General features: G+C 51.0%; 2 protein-coding genes across 2 annotated transcripts; one reads left to right on the top strand and one right to left on the bottom strand.

Moving 5' to 3' along the window:
- The first annotated feature begins 5 nt into the window (after positions 1-5).
- On the top strand, positions 6-1,020 carry LOC100276052 (ferredoxin-related). Its single transcript, NM_001149936.2, has 2 exons — positions 6-207; positions 281-1,020. Exons 1-2 carry the CDS (start codon positions 117-119, stop codon positions 868-870), a joined length of 681 nt encoding a protein of 226 aa, NP_001143408.1. The 5' UTR covers positions 6-116; the 3' UTR covers positions 871-1,020.
- On the bottom strand, positions 947-9,038 carry LOC542739 (Rho-related protein from plants 4). The gene is made up of 7 exons (NM_001112249.2): positions 8,682-9,038; positions 8,077-8,164; positions 7,878-7,987; positions 7,697-7,760; positions 1,581-1,645; positions 1,437-1,502; positions 947-1,344 (listed from the first exon to the last, which is right to left on the bottom strand). The coding sequence occupies exons 1-7, from the start codon at positions 8,778-8,780 to the stop codon at positions 1,243-1,245; spliced, it is 594 nt and encodes a 197-aa protein (NP_001105719.2). The 5' UTR covers positions 8,781-9,038; the 3' UTR covers positions 947-1,242.
- Between the last annotated feature and the right edge of the window lie 6,122 nt (positions 9,039-15,160).

Below are 15,160 nucleotides of genomic sequence, written 5' to 3'. Positions count from 1 at the left end.
CCCTCGAAAGTCGAAACACAGCACAGCACAACAGGAGCCACCGCCCCCTTTTTCCTTCCCCCCGTCTCTTCAATTCAATTCGTACGGCACGGCCACCGGGTCACCGCAGCAACAGAATGCGGCGAATCTGCATCCCCAAGCTTGTGATTCTTCTGCTGCTCTGCACCAGGACGCTGCCGGCGGGCGTATCCTCTGCAAAGATCCATGGTAAAAATATCTGGATCAGAGCTCAATCGATTTGCCAGTGCTCAAATTGAATCGGCGGTGGTGGTGGTGGCAGGGAACCCAGCCAACGACCTCGTGGCCCTCATCAACGGCAAGAGGGAGGCGAGCAGGCTGCCTGCGCTGCGCAACAGCAGAGGCCTCGGGTGCATGGCGCTGCAGTACATCTCCGAGTGCATGGCGGCCACCACGGGCGGCGCCGCCTGCAGCAGCGGCAACACGATGGCGTGCCAGACCCCCGAGGCCCACATCACGGAGGTCTACGCCGCCAACTGCGGCGTGGAGCTCCCCACGGTGGACGTCATCTCCGGCCGCCTCTTCGGCTGCCACCGGGACCGCGACGGCCCGGAGGACGCGCTGGCATCAGCCACCGCGCTCTCGGTGATCCGCGGCAAGGAGCACACCCAGGTGGGCGCCGGCTTCGACCGCCGCGGGCCCTTCTTCTGGTGCCTCCTCTTCAGCAGCGGCAGCCCCAACTCCACCTTTCTCCTGGAGGCCGGCGGCAAGGGCATCGACCAGACCCATGGCTGCTTCAGCGCTCCGGATCGCCCCTCGTGCAACGCCACGCCGCCGCGCCCCGGCCAGCTCATGTGCACCATTACCGCAGCGGCGGCTGTGCTGCTCTTCCGTTGCCTTGTCTCCACCTAGCTACTCCGACCGGAGTATCCTACTAGCAGCAGCTATGAGCTTCCTGGATGATGATATTGTATTGTATTGCAAATCTCGGACCAATGTCATATTCCATTCATTCCTGGAACTGGACCAGTGTCATATTGTATTTGCTTACGCCTTACCATACCATCTGCAGTGCTAGTTTTGTCTTGTACATACATACAAACAACCAGATACAGTCAACTACACCCGGTGGTCTACACAACACAGTAGGACAAGGATCCTAAAACCACCATCTCCCTTGTGCATGCTGGTGGCATGATCAGGCGATATATTATACAGCAAGGAGGCGATGGTTATCATTGGCAGCAGCGCCGCAGCCAGACTGTTGCCCTCTACCGTTTGTAGTTACAAAATGGTGCATCCCTTCTGCACCTTCTTCTTCCTCTTCTTTTGCTTTGGTGGCTGGAGAACCACCTTAATTGCTGCGTCAAACACTGCTTTTATGTTCTGGATGGAGGTGCAAAGAAGCAACAGTCAGTAACCACAAACACAACAGGTGAGCTCAATGCTGAATCTAGCTAGCGCTGGGGCGACAGTACCTGCTGGGTTTTTGAACTGCATTCGATGTAGGCGGCAGCACCAATTAGCTTCCTCAGCTCTTCGCCCTGCACAGATCAGTGAAACGACGCTCACCTTATATGCCACTATGAACACAAACCGACAAGTCAAAGCAGATAGCATACCTGGGCAGTGGAAATTGGAACAGCACCAGGGTGATCAACAAAAAACTGCTTATCATCACGCAGATCTGTTACAAGTAACTAAATTGTTAAGCAACGCTGTCGGCTAAAAGAACAAAGATCCACTGATTATGAGGCATCACATGTTTTCAGACATATTTGCTCACAAAAGATACCCACATTGACATGGTAGTCAAACCTGGTTCTCTAAAATTAAGTTGGTAAAACAATCTTCATGTTTCGCTTATACCTTTGTTTAATATGCTTCTCTAAAAACTAAGCTGTGGCCATGTGTACTTCTCAATGCAATAAACGACTTCAATGTAATTAAGTCATGCCATACAAGACAATAACTAACCCAGTGTTGTCATTTTGTCCAATTCCCAACAAGCTTGCTACCTTGCAGTCATGTGATCCAATCAAAGACATTAGGCAATGATGCCACTGCAAAATTCAAATAGCTTGTATTTCCTTTCTACCATGATTGTATATATTTCCAGAATCCAGAACCCTATCGTGGCTGCATAAGTTGTAATGGTAAGAGACCGATGGTCAGAACGTGTACCCCTGGTGGCACACAGGGAGTAGGCATGCGAGAGAAACGTGGAAGATGACCCTTAAGGGCTGGTTTGATGGACATGTAATTGGAGGGGATCCATGGGGGAGTAATCCCCTCGCTATTCAAATTTAAATAGGGAGGGGATTCCTCCCACATGGATCCCCTCGAATTCCCTATCCACCAAATCAGCACTAAGACTGAGCAAAATAAATGTCTCATTGCATAGAGAGGCTTATTTGAGCAAGCGATCCTCATTTTTATGGAAACCTTCTAACAAGAATCAATCATGATCCTTTTTAAATACAATGCAAAATATCTAAGGAAGAAAATTCCTGGCCTATAGCTAAAACTGGTCATAACATCTCTGTTGGTGCCTTCCTCTTCCGAATGTTCTAAAAAACGTGACTAACCATATGTTTTTAGTATGACATAGACTATTACAGGAGGCTTCGGCTTTGGGATGAAGGTTCTCTCATGATAAAGGTGTGTGTAATATGAAGATACAACCTGAAGGTGACATGGATGAACGCCGAAGCTATGGCTAAAGGAGCTTCGGCTTGGTATGATAGCAAGCATGAAGGACGGAACCGACCTAAGGGGGAAAAGACTACTTCGTCCTTGTTAACCCACATTATGATTAAGAGTAAATGTCAGGGGCATGAATGTAATCTTATCCGGGTTGCGTCTCGTGCCTATAAATAGATGAACAGTAGCACCGTACTGTTCACGCTGGATTGTAATCGCTTTCGCATCATTCTGTTCTTCTACCTTCTGGCAAGCCGAAGGTACCATCATAATACGAATATTGTTAATGCTTATTCGTGTTTTAGTGAAGATAATAATAAATAAATTACAGATATAAAATAATTGTTATTTCCATTTTTCCATGTTCCTTTACTTTTCTATTCGTACTCACATCTATATGATAAAATGATAGTGTGTCCTTCATGACCTTCGTCTGAGGATCATTAGCCCCGAGAGGAGATAATGCTTCGAAGGACGAAGGTCTTTAACTATTAACAATCGTGTTGTCTTGTTCTTGATCCATAGCGTTTGAGAACAAGTGACCAACAATCTCTTCTTGCCTCTTCGAACTGCTCGACAGCTCATCCTCGAGCTGGACGTTAGGGTAGAGGTACTTAAATTGCTGAAGCGGCCCCCAAATGGTGTCGTCACTAGGCAGGCCACGCCACTGAACAAGGACGTGTCATCTGCCCTGTCGTAGTTGGGTGCACAACACATGCTTTGGCTCGGGCAACAGATGGCCATCATGTAACGATGGCACGTGTATGGAGTCGTCGGAGGGTCCCCACGGAACGGCTTGAGCAGCCCCACGTGGAACACATTGTGGAGACGAGCGCCCTCTAGAAGCTGAAGGCGATAGGCCACCTTCCTTAGCAGGGGCCGATATAGCATAGCCCTAGTTTATCCTTGGGTCGGGACTCTAGCGAGGGTGTCGGTCGGTGGAGACAAAACCACACCCAACCACCCATCGCGAAGCTCACGATGGCAATTGTCATAGTAATGCTTGGTATACTGCTGGTCCTTGAGAAGATGCTCCCGAACCTCCCCGAGGAAGGTGTCACGGTCACACAGGACGACGTCCACCGCCACTGTCTGAGTTGTCTTTGTGACGTGCAGAAGAATAGGTGGCAAGGGTCGGTCGTACACCACCTAGAAGGGCGTGATGTGGACGCCATGTGGAACGAAGTATTATAGCAATACACCGCCCAAGGGAGCTAGTCAACGCAGGCGCGTGAATGATCCTTGGGGTAGTGGCAATCACCTTGTTGATGTGCTCAAACGAAGCTTGATGCCAGCCATCTTCAAGAGGTCGCCACATGTGACTAATGAAGATCGGGTCACGGTCACTGAGGATGGAGGTGATGAAGTCGTGTAAGGCGTGGGTGTCCGAGACAACCATGTATGGGTGGCTGAGGGCGATGAAGTGCGCGTACTTGGAGAAGCGGTCAACAACGATGAGAATGACAGACTTCCTATAGACCTTAGGGAGGCCTCGATGAAGTCCATGAGATGTCGGCCCACACACGGGATGGCATGTCGAGCGGTTGGAGGTCGGCCAACTGCAGGGCCGGCATCTTGTTGAACAGGCACGTGACACACACACTGACGTTGTCCTGAACAAGTGCCCAGTCGCTAGATGTAGAAATTATACTATTAGGTGCCGCAGTACGCCCCGGGATGCGAGGGGCTCAAGGGCTTATACCATCAAGTGCCCCAGGGTGCGAGGCGCCCTACGGTGTTATGACCGACAGCCTAGCAGCCCTAATAAAATCAGTTAGTTTGTTTAGATGGATAAGTATCAGTTAGTTTGTTTAGATGGATACGGATAAGGAGTTTGTTTAGATAGATAAGGATTTGGTTTGTTAAGATATTAGATAAGGACAACTGCTATCTCAGCCCTATAAATGTACCCCTCCAATCAATGAAAGATTAAGCAAGCAATAATTTTGCTCGGCTTCCCCCTTTATCTGTGTCTATTGTTCACCGCGGGTACTGTTCATCCCGTGAACAGTATCGCGCCCCTTTCGGCCAGCAGCCCTAACCCTAGGACAACGACGCCCAAACGTCGTGGTCCAGAGCCTCGCCCTTCTCACCACTCATACCTTCTTAGAAGCCGCAGCACCAACAATCTGGTATCAGAGATGCCAGGCAACGATGACAACACCAGCGATGTGCTTCTGCTGCCGCGACCAACTCTGCCAACGCAGCGCTAGAGCAAAAGATCGACACCATGACGAAGGCCCTTGTCGATCTCACCACAGCCATCACTCAGATGATCAGCAGGCCGCCAACACCGCCACCACCCCCAGCGTCCACTAGCCCTACTTCCATCCCATATGGCATGCCAGGTTATGGCGGGATACCTCCCTTGTCAAACCCTGCACGCCACCCATACCATCACCGTCGATCACCACCACAGCTGCTCCACTCCCATCCACCTCAACCAACCTTCCACCGCCAACCTCAGCCTTGCTGTCGCCCACATCTACCATGCCCATACCCATCCATCAGATAGCCTTCCCACACTCCCCATCACCAATCCTAGGCTTTTCCGAACCCCACCATATCGCTTACCCACCGCAACAAAACCCTCCCAACCAGCACCACCACAACCTTCCCTTTCCCACATTCGACGGCGAAGAGGGTCCGGTTAGCTAGTTGTCCCGCTGTGAGAGCTTCTTCTACAATCAAGGGACGCCGGAGGTGGATAAAGTCTGGATGGCCACATACTATCTCACGGGCGCTGCACAACTGTGGTTTGTCATGCTACGGCGCGCCGAGCCCACACTACACTGGTCGCGCTTCAAGATGTTGTGCCAGCAGCGTTTTGGGCCTCCTCTACGCACAAACACGTTGGGTGAGGTGGCACGCCTGTCGTTCCGCTCCACGGTGGAGGACTACCAGGATCGATTCCTGGCTCTCCTGTGCCACACGAAGCATGTGCTGCTGTCGCACCAACAGGCCCAACTATTCACCGCGGGACTGCCATGGCATCTCCGAGTGGACGTCAAACTGTGTGCGCCCGGCGACCTGCAACAGGCCATGGCCCTCGCCCGAGCATACGAGCGCCGCCAGCAAGGCTCGGACGGGTGCGTGCCTCCGCCCTCTACATGTATACTGGCTACGCCATCCTCAACGTCGACATCACCGGCCGGGCCAACGGCTGCTGCCTCCACCCTGGCAGCACCGACATTCAAGCGCCTCACCCCAGCAGAAATGACGGAATGACGCCGCCAGGGGCTATGCTACAACTACGATGAGCGGTTTGTACGAGGTCATCACTGCCAACGCCTCTTCTACCTTGAGATGACCGCCGACAACAACGGGGTGGCTGCGGCGAAAGATCCCCCACCCCCGTAATCCTTCCTTCCAGCTCGAGGACGAGCTGTTTTTGGAGGCCAGGAGAGATGTTATGGCCGACAGCCTAGCAGCCCTAATAAAATCAGTTAGTTTGTTTAGATGGATAAGTATCAGTTAGTTTGTTTAGATGGATAGGGATAAGGAATTTGTTTAGATGGAAAAGGATTTGGTTTGTTAAGATACTAGATAAGGACGGCTGCTATCTCAGCCCTATAAATGTACCCATCCAATCAATGAAAGATTAAGCAAGCAATAATCTTGCTTGGCTTCCCCCTTTATCTGTGTCTACTGTTCACCGCGGGTATTGTTCATCCCGTGAATAGTATCACGCCCCTTCCGGCCAGCAGCCCTAACCATAGGACAACGGCGCCCAAACGTCATGGTCCAAAGCCTCGCCCTTCTCACCACTCATACCTTCTTAGAAGCCGCAACACCAACATACGGCTTATACTGTTAGGTGCCCTGAAACATCAGAAGCCCAAGGGGCTTATACTATCAGGTGCCCCAAGGCACGAGGGGCTCCGAGAGCTTATACCATTAGATGCCCCGAGACGTCAGGGGTCCCGGGAACTTATACCGTCAGGTGCCCAGGGGCACGAGAGGCCTAGGTACTTATACCATCAGGTGCTCTGGGATGCGATGGGGGCCGAGGGCTTATACCACCAGGTGCCCTAGGACTCGAGGAGCCCTAGGGGCCTATAGTGCCCTAGGCGTGAGGGGACATGTGGGCTTATGTTTGTATGCTATGGGATGTGACCATGAAAGTTTAGAGGATACCCTTGTATAAAATGACTCAGGTCGAATTTCCTCTCTGGCTAAGGCCAAGGGAGGTCCCCATGCCATGTGGCCCCAAGAGTAGTGGTCCCACCACCATGGGCCTAGAAGCTAGTTTCATATGTCAGGATCCTTAAGCATGTCTTGGCATCAGCCGAGGGTATGTCCTTCCTCGGGATCTGATGGATAGGATCCAGAATCCTACCATGGTTGCATAAGTTGCATGGGTAAGAGATCGATGGCTAGGGCATGTGGGTGGTGCACGAGAGTCGTGGTAGCTCACAAGGAGCAGACGAGTGAGAGACATGGAAGATGGCCCTTGAGGCCAGGTAAGATAATTGCCTTGCTCGATTAGATTGATACATCTCCTCTCCTTATGTAGAAAGGCTTACTTGACCCCTAAGCAAGTGATCGTTATTTCTATGGAAACCTCTTAACAAGAATCAATCATGATCCTATTTTTTGGAAACAATGCAAAATATCTAAGGCAAATTCTAGGCATTCCCCCCCCCCACCTGCCCGCGTGACCTATAGGTGATGTCGTCGCCAATCGTAACACATACCATCAAAGGTGATTTTTATAATACCATTTTGGGTCTTATAAAGGTTTCCCCTTTCTTTCTTGAGGGTGGGATATGGGGAGGCTACATTGGCATCGAACGGCTTGACATGAATAGTATATGCAATAAAGGAACAATGATTTGATATTACTTAAATCATAAGCAAGTGGTGAGCCAAAATTTCACAGTACATGTGAAGATCATTCAGTTTGTGTGGCACAAGATTTCGCATGTGTATTTCAGATAATTTTGGCAATGTAACTGGCAACGAATGAGAATGAAAGGCCAATTCTGGAGGAACATAATATGCTGCAGATAGAGGTGAAGAATGAAGAGCATACCAAGTTTTGTCCCAACAAGGATTATGGGCACGCCAGGAGCATAGTGCCTTAATTCAGGAACCCACTGGAAAAAACGACATGCACAGGTAATATGCAAGAAATGCAAGTCAAGAAGCTAAAATAAATAAGAATGCATTAAACCGGGGCCGGGGCAAGAAAGTGGGCAGGGAAAGATTATTGCCTTCTTAGAGACATTCTCATAGCTTGCTTTGCTGATAAGAGAAAAGGCGAGCAGAAAAACATCAGCACCACGATAGCTCAACGGACGCAGTCTATTGTAATCTTCTTGTCCTAAAAAAATCATAGAATATCAGTTACTGTACTTTGGAGCAGGAAGGAATGCAGATACAAAGAAGGATTTTAATGCCAAGGGAAGAGACCTGCTGTATCCCACAGACCCAAGTTGACAGTGCTCCCGTCAACCACAACATTGGCACTGAAGTTGTCGAACACAGTTGGAACATAGTCCTGCAGCATTGAGATGCGCCTTGCAGACATAAGCAACTGCATAATATTGTAGCCAAGACAACTCAAACGAACAAACCCTCGTCCCGTTAGTTGTCTGTGGGCACAGCTTGGCCGGGAACGATAATTAGAGATTCTGTGTGGCTCTGATCTCACTAGTCACAACAACCGAGGGAACGAAAAGAAACGCTAATATATTATGTGGTTCCCAAAATAGATACGAGGGAACGTCGAGCTAAGATAGCGGGTATGGTAGAACTGTGTTTCCATTTTCTTCGCCCTCCTAGAGAAATCAACAGGGGTAGGTTTCTATGTCAATTTGTCGGGAGGCGTAGCTGAGCTGTACCTATCCTGTCTAGATGATGATTGGGTAGAAATCAATGTGCGAAAGAACAATCCCCTCCCCATAGTCCCTGTGTGAGCAGGGGAACCGATTTACTCCTACTCCCTGGCAAAAGCCCAAAGGGCCAGTGCGTGAAGGAAGAAAGGCTCAAAAAGAAAAGAAGAAATCTCAACTCACAGTGGGGAAAGTGTTGGATGTGTAGGAGATGAGCATGCAGGTCTTTCCGACGGCACCGTCCCCCACGGTGACGCACTTGATGAACCGAGACGCGCTCATCGGTGGAGTAGATGTAGATCTACTCTTCTCCTTGTTTCTTGTCCTTGGGCTTCTACGGGCACCTCAGGACACAAGTTGACCACCGCCTTTCTTATCTTTCTCGGTCCCTCGGGAAGGATGGGAGCAGGTAGGCAAGCCGGCCGTCGGCCGTCTTGAGAGCTGGTTCCCCTGCGATGTCTCACCTGCCGGCTGACTCTCGTCTCAGTGGTGTCTCGCTGTCTCGTCTTTCCCAGTCTCCCACCCACTCTAGTCGTGTTTGATTTCTAGAAATTATTAGTTTTATCTTTTTATTTAATTTTATTTCCTAAATTAATAAATACATAAACTAAAATAAAGTTTTAGTTTTCGTTTTTAATAATTTAAAAACTAAAATCAAATAAAATAGAGACTAAAAATTAGTCCTATAAAACAAATACTCCCGTTATAAGGTGAGGAAGGGTTGTGGGGCTCCATGTCAGACTATCTCTGACAGACTCTCTATTTCACTTCTTATCTTACTCACTATTTCAAACTTCATTATACAAACAGCAGTGCAAAATAGTATCTTGCACGGCCGTTTACACGGTCTACTGGAGATGGCCTCGGTGTGTGGCGATGCATGGATGGCGACAGAACCAAACGAGGCATGCAACAGCACCCTAACCCTGAGCAAACAATGGACGAGTATTTCCCTTTTTTGGCTAGTTTAGAAACTCATTTTTTTTAAATGATTTCTATTCTATTTTTAAGGAAAATAAACTTAGGGTTACAAATTAGCCTTTATATTTTTTCCTTGGAAAAAGTCTAATTCGTCGGATTTTTTCCAGAACTATAAAGCCGCTTTTTTATCGCCCTCAACTTTTAAAATAATTTATTTTTACATGATGTAAAACAGACTACGGGTGAAATTTAAATTATGTAATTGGACTAAAAATGTTTTAAAAACAAACTAAAAAATCTAAAATCCGGTTTAGTCCTAGAACATAAAACGAAATTTCTATGAATTTTACAAGAATAAACTATGTTAGTTTTCTATGTAAAAATATTTGGATAGTGTTTTGAAAGAAATGATTTTTGGATAATTTCTAGCTCAATTTACCTCTCTTAACTTTTATCTTATTTCGGTTTGCAAAAAACGGTTTTAAATTAATGATGATAGAAAATGATTTTTGTAGTAGAAAATGTTGGAATAAATGGGTCATCCCGTTTAAAGACAACTAATATCTCATGACACATATTAAATACTAGGGAGTTGATAGATTAATCCCATATTGGTAGACAAGAGAGACTTTGACCAACTCAAAAGGTGAATTTAGAATATATTTGTCGGGGACCATAATTAGGGATACCCCCAAGACTCTTAATCTCAGCTGGTAACCCCAATCAGCACAAAGCTGTAAAGGCCTGATGGGCGCGATTAAGGTCAAGGCTCAGTCCACTCAAGGGACACGTTCTCGCCTCGCCCGAGCCCGACCTCGGGCAAAGGCAGCCGACCCCGAAGGATTCACGTCTCGCCCGAGGGCCCCCTCAAGCGAAGGGCACACCTTCGGCTCGCCCGAGGCCCAGTCTTCGCAGAGAAGCAACCTTGGCCAGATCACCACGCCAACCGACCGTATCGCAGGAGCATTTAATGCAAGGATCGCCTGACACCTTATCATGACGCGCGCTCTTCAGTCGACAGAGCCGAAGTGACCACAGTCACTTCGCCGCTCCACTAACCGACCTGACAAGAAAACAGCACCGCCTGCGCCGCTCCGACTGCGACTGTTGTGCCACTCGACAGAGTGAGGCTGACAGCAGCTAAGTCCAGCCTCGGGCGCCATAGGAAGCTCCGCCTCGCCCGACCCCAGGGCTCGGACTCAGCCTCGGCCTCGGAAGACGGACTCCGCCTCGCCCGACCCCAGGGCTCGGACTCAGCCTCGGCTTCAGAAGACGGTCTCCGCCTCGCCCGACCCAGGGCTCGGACTCAGCCTCGGCCTCGGAAGACGGTCTCCGCCTCGCCCGACCCAGGGCTCGGACTCAGCCTCGACATCGGAAGACGAACTCCGCCTCGCCCGACCCCAGGGCTCGGACTCAACCTCGGCCTCGGAAGACGGTCTCCGCCTCGCCCGACCCAGGGCTCGGACTCAGCCTCGACCTCGGAAGACGGTCTCTGCCTCGCCCGACCCAGGGCTCGGACTCGACCTCGACCTCGGAGGAGCCTCCGCCTCGCCCGACCTCGGGCTCGGACCCGCCACGTCACAGGGAAGGCCATCATTACCCTACCCCTAGCTAGCTCAGGCTACGGGGAACAAGACCGGCGTCCCATCTGGCTTGCCCCGGTAAACAAGTAATGATGGCGCCCCGCGTGCTCCATGACGACGACGGCTCTCAGTCCCTTACGGAAGCAAGGAGACGTCAGCAAGGATCCGACAGCCCCGACAGCTGTCCTTCCACAGGGCCCAAGCGCTCCTCCGATGGCCACGACATCACATGAACAGGGTGCCAAAACCTCTCTGACTGCCACGACGGCATGTACTTAGGGCTCTAGCTCCTCTCTGCTAGACACGTTAGCACATTGCTACACCCCCCATTGTACACCTAGGCCCTCTCCTTACGCCTATAAAAGGAAGGTACATGGCTCTCATACGAGAAGGTTGGCCGCGCGGAAGAACGGGCTGCCGGACAATCTCTCTCTCTCTCTCTCTCCCTCGCGGACACTTGTAACCCCCTACTGCAAGCGCACCCGACCTGGGCGCAGGACAACGCGGAGGCCGCGGGTTTCCCCTTTCGCCTGTCTCTTCCCCCTTCGTGCTCTGTCTCGCGCCGACCCATCTGGGCTGGGACACGCGGCGACAATTTACTCGTCGGTCCAGGGACCCCCCGGGGTCGAAACGCCGACAGTTGGCGCGCCAGGTAGGGGCCTGCTGCGTGTTGACGAACAGCTTCCCGTCAAGCTCCAGATGGGTAGTCTCCAGCAACCTCTTCAACCCGGGACGATGCTTCGTTTCAGGAGTCTGGAGTTCATGTCCCTTGACGGCAGCTACGACATGATACTCCTTCCTCCGCCGCGCGACAACGACAATGGCGGCCGTCATCCCGCCCGCCGGCGGCGGAATCGACGACGTCTGCCCCACGTAGCGGAAGAGCAACATCCGGGTCTGTCTCGTCACCTTCCCCGCCGATGGAGGAGGAGGTGGGGCAGGCATGGCCAAGCAGGAGGCGGCACCTCGTCGGCTGTCAAGCGAGTCGACGGCGCCGGCGCCCCAGCGGGGGACACGTCGGGCGTCGACCTCGCGTCTGAGACGAAGACGAGCGTCGTTTCCCCGCAACACGCCAACTCCAAGCGGACGGACGATGCCAGCATGCTCGCGAAGGACATGCTGGGCATTAGCCTCGTACCTAGGACAACGGTGCAGTCCGTCCCTGACGCGACTTCGTCACCACCCGTCGATCAAGAGGTATTGTCCGTTTCCCGTTTCATGCCTTTTAGATCCAGCTGCGACCCACCAAGCGACCCCGCTTCGGTGGACGCTTTCGTAAAGGCGTGTCCAAACCCTCCGGGGTATCATATGCGGTCACCCTGGGACCGACTGATGGCCGTCTCGACCTACGGGCCTCTGGGTTCCGAGGAAGATGACGAGCCCGACTCTGGTTGGGATTTCTCCGGGCTCGATAACCCTAGTGTCATGCGGGACTTCATGACCTGCATGTGACTACTACCTCTCTGATTGCTCCGATAGCAGCCACAGCCTCGGCGACGAGGACTGTGGCCCAAGTCGCGAATGCTTCCACGTCGATCTAGGGGGTCTCGACGAAGGCAACCATCTTGGTATGCTGGAGGACGGTGATCCCCCTAGGCCTGCGCCTCACGTTGACATCCTTCGGGAGCTAGTTGTGGTCCCAGTCCCTGCGGGGGGTCAGGACGCACAGCTCGAGCAAATCCGCGAGGTACAGGCCAGGCTCGACGAGGGAGCAGGACAACTTGTGCAGCTTCGGCAAAATCTCGGGCAGGAGTGGGCAGGTCGAGTGAAAGGGAATTAGGCTTACACCTAGTTCCTAAATAATTTTGGTGGTTGAATTGCCCAACACAAATAATTGGACTAACTAGTTTGCTCTAGTGTATAAGTTATACAGGTGCTAAAGGTTCACACTTAGCCAATAAAAAGACCAAGAATTGGGTTCAACAAAGAGAGCAAGGGATAACCGAAGGCACCTCTGTTCTGGTGCACCGGACAGTGTCCGGTGCACCAGGGGACTCCAAGTCAAACTCGTCACCTTCGGGAAAATCCAGAGGCGCTCCGCTATAATTCATCGGACTGTCCAGTGTACACCGGACAGTGTCCGGTGCTCCAAGGAAGAGCGGCTCTGGAACTCGCCAGCCTCGGGAATTCGCTCCGCTATAATTCACCGGACTGTCCGGTGAGCCAGCGGAGCAACGGCTACTTCGCGCCAACGGTCACCTACAGAAGCAACGGCTACTTCCAAGGAAGAGCGCGCAGAAGTCAGACACGCGCGCGCTGGTACACTGGACACTCTACAGTACATGTCTGGTGTGCCATCGGACATCCAGGCGGGCCCAGAAGACAGAGCTCCAACGGTCGGAACCCAACAGCCTTGGTGACATGGCTGGCGCACCGGACATGTCCGGTGTGCACCGGACTGTCCGGTGCACCATACGACAGTCAGCCACCACCAAACGGCTAGTTTGGTGGTTGGGGCTATAAATACCCCCAACCACCCCACATTCAAGTCATCCAAGTTTTCCCACTTTAACTACTTACAAGAGCTCTAGCATTCAATTCTAGACACACCCAAGTGATCAAATCCTCTCCAAACTCCAAACAACGCCCTAGTGATTAGTGAGAGAGATTTGCTTGTGTTCTTTCGAGCTCTTGCGCTTGGATTGCTTTCTTCTTCCTTTGATTCTTTCTTGCGATCAAACTCACTTGTAATTGAGGCAAGAGACACCAATCTTGTGGTGGTCCTTGTGGGAACTTTGTGTTCCAAGTGATTGAGAAGAAAAGCTCACTCGGTCCGAGGGACCATTTGAGAGAGGGAAAGGGTTGAAAGAGACCCTGTCTTTGTGACCACCTCAACGGGGAGTAGGTTTGCGAGAACCGAACCTCGGTAAAACAAATCCGCGTGTCACACTCTTTATTTGCTTGCGATTTGTTTTGCACCCTCTCTCGTGGACTCGTTTATATTTCTAACGCTAACCCGGCTTGTAGTTGTGATTAATTTTGTAAATTTCAGTTTCGCCCTATTCACCCCCCCTCTAGGCGACTTTCAATTGGTATCAAAGCCCGGTGCTTCATTAGAGCCTAACCGCTCGAAGTGATGTCGGGAGAACTCGCCAAGAAAGAGATGGAGACCGGCGACAAGCCCGCTACAAGCCACGGGAAGGCCTCATCGAAAGAGTCCCGCAACAAGGAGAAGAAGAAGGAGAAGAAGACTTCTTCTCACAAGTCGCATCGGAGTGGCGACAAAATAAAGAAGATGAGGAAGGTGTTCTACTACGAGACCGACACTTCATCGCCATCTACCTCTGGCTCCGACGCGCCTTCTATAACTTCTAAGTGCCATGAGCGCAAGAAGTTTAGTAAGATCCCCTTACATTATCCTCGTACCTTTAGACATACTCCATTACTTTCTGTTCCATTAGGCAAACCGCCAACCTTTGACGGTGGAGATTATGCTAGGTGGAGTGATTTAATGAAATTGCATCTAACCTCACTCCACAAAAAGTATATGGAATGTTGTTGAGTTTGGAGCATAGGTACCATCCGTAGGGGATGAGGATTATGATGAGGACGAGGTGGCCCAAATCGAGCACTTCAACTCCCAAGCCACAACAATACTCCTCGCCTCTCTAAGTAGGGAGGAGTACAACAAGGTGCAAGGACTAAAAAGCGCCAAGGAAGTTTGGGACGTGCTCAAGACGGCACACGAAGGTGATGAACTCACCAAGATCACCAAGCGAGAAACGATCGAGGGGGAGCTCGGTCGCTTCCGTCTTCGCCAAGGGGAGGAGCCACAAGACATGTACAACCGGCTCAAAACCTTGGTGAACCAAGTTCGCAACCTCGGGAGCAAAAAGTGGGATGACCACGAGGTGGTTAAGGTTATTCTAAGATCTCTTATTTTCCTTAACCCTACTCAAGTACAATTAATTCATGGCAATCCAAGATATACACTAATGACTCCCGAGGAAGTAATCGGGAATTTTGTGAGCTTTGAATTTATGATCAAGGGCTCACGGAAGATCAACGAGCTTGACGGTCCCTCCACGTCCGAAGCTCAACCGGTTGTATTTAAGGCGACGGAGAAAAAGAAGGAGGAGTCTACACCGAGTAGAACACCCATCGACGCCTCCAAGCTCGACAATGAGGAAATGGCGCTCGTCATCAAGAGCTTCCGCC

Source organism: Zea mays, chromosome 5, assembly GCF_902167145.1.
Source record: "Zea mays cultivar B73 chromosome 5, Zm-B73-REFERENCE-NAM-5.0, whole genome shotgun sequence".
Lineage (NCBI taxonomy): Eukaryota > Viridiplantae > Streptophyta > Magnoliopsida > Poales > Poaceae > Zea > Zea mays.
The sequence above is the reverse complement of the archived record's forward strand: the minus strand, read 5'-3'. Positions and strand labels throughout refer to the sequence as shown.

What these genes read in the sequence shown, in the direction of transcription:
- LOC542739 (NM_001112249.2), bottom strand. Translation starts at nt 8,780, where the DNA reads ATGAGCGCGTCTCGGTTCATCAAGTGCGTCACCGTGGGGGACGGTGCC. An exon ending in CATCCAACACTTTCCCCACT is followed by an intron (nt 8,165 to 8,681) that starts GTGAGTTGAGAT and finishes TCAATGCTGCAG; the next exon opens with GACTATGTTCCAACTGTGTT. An exon ending in GCAGTTCAAAAACCCAGCAG is followed by an intron (nt 1,345 to 1,436) that starts GTACTGTCGCCC and finishes ACCTCCATCCAG; the next exon opens with AACATAAAAGCAGTGTTTGA.
- LOC100276052 (NM_001149936.2), top strand. Translation starts at nt 117, where the DNA reads ATGCGGCGAATCTGCATCCCCAAGCTTGTGATTCTTCTGCTGCTCTGC. An exon ending in ATCCTCTGCAAAGATCCATG is followed by an intron (nt 208 to 280) that starts GTAAAAATATCT and finishes TGGTGGTGGCAG; the next exon opens with GGAACCCAGCCAACGACCTC.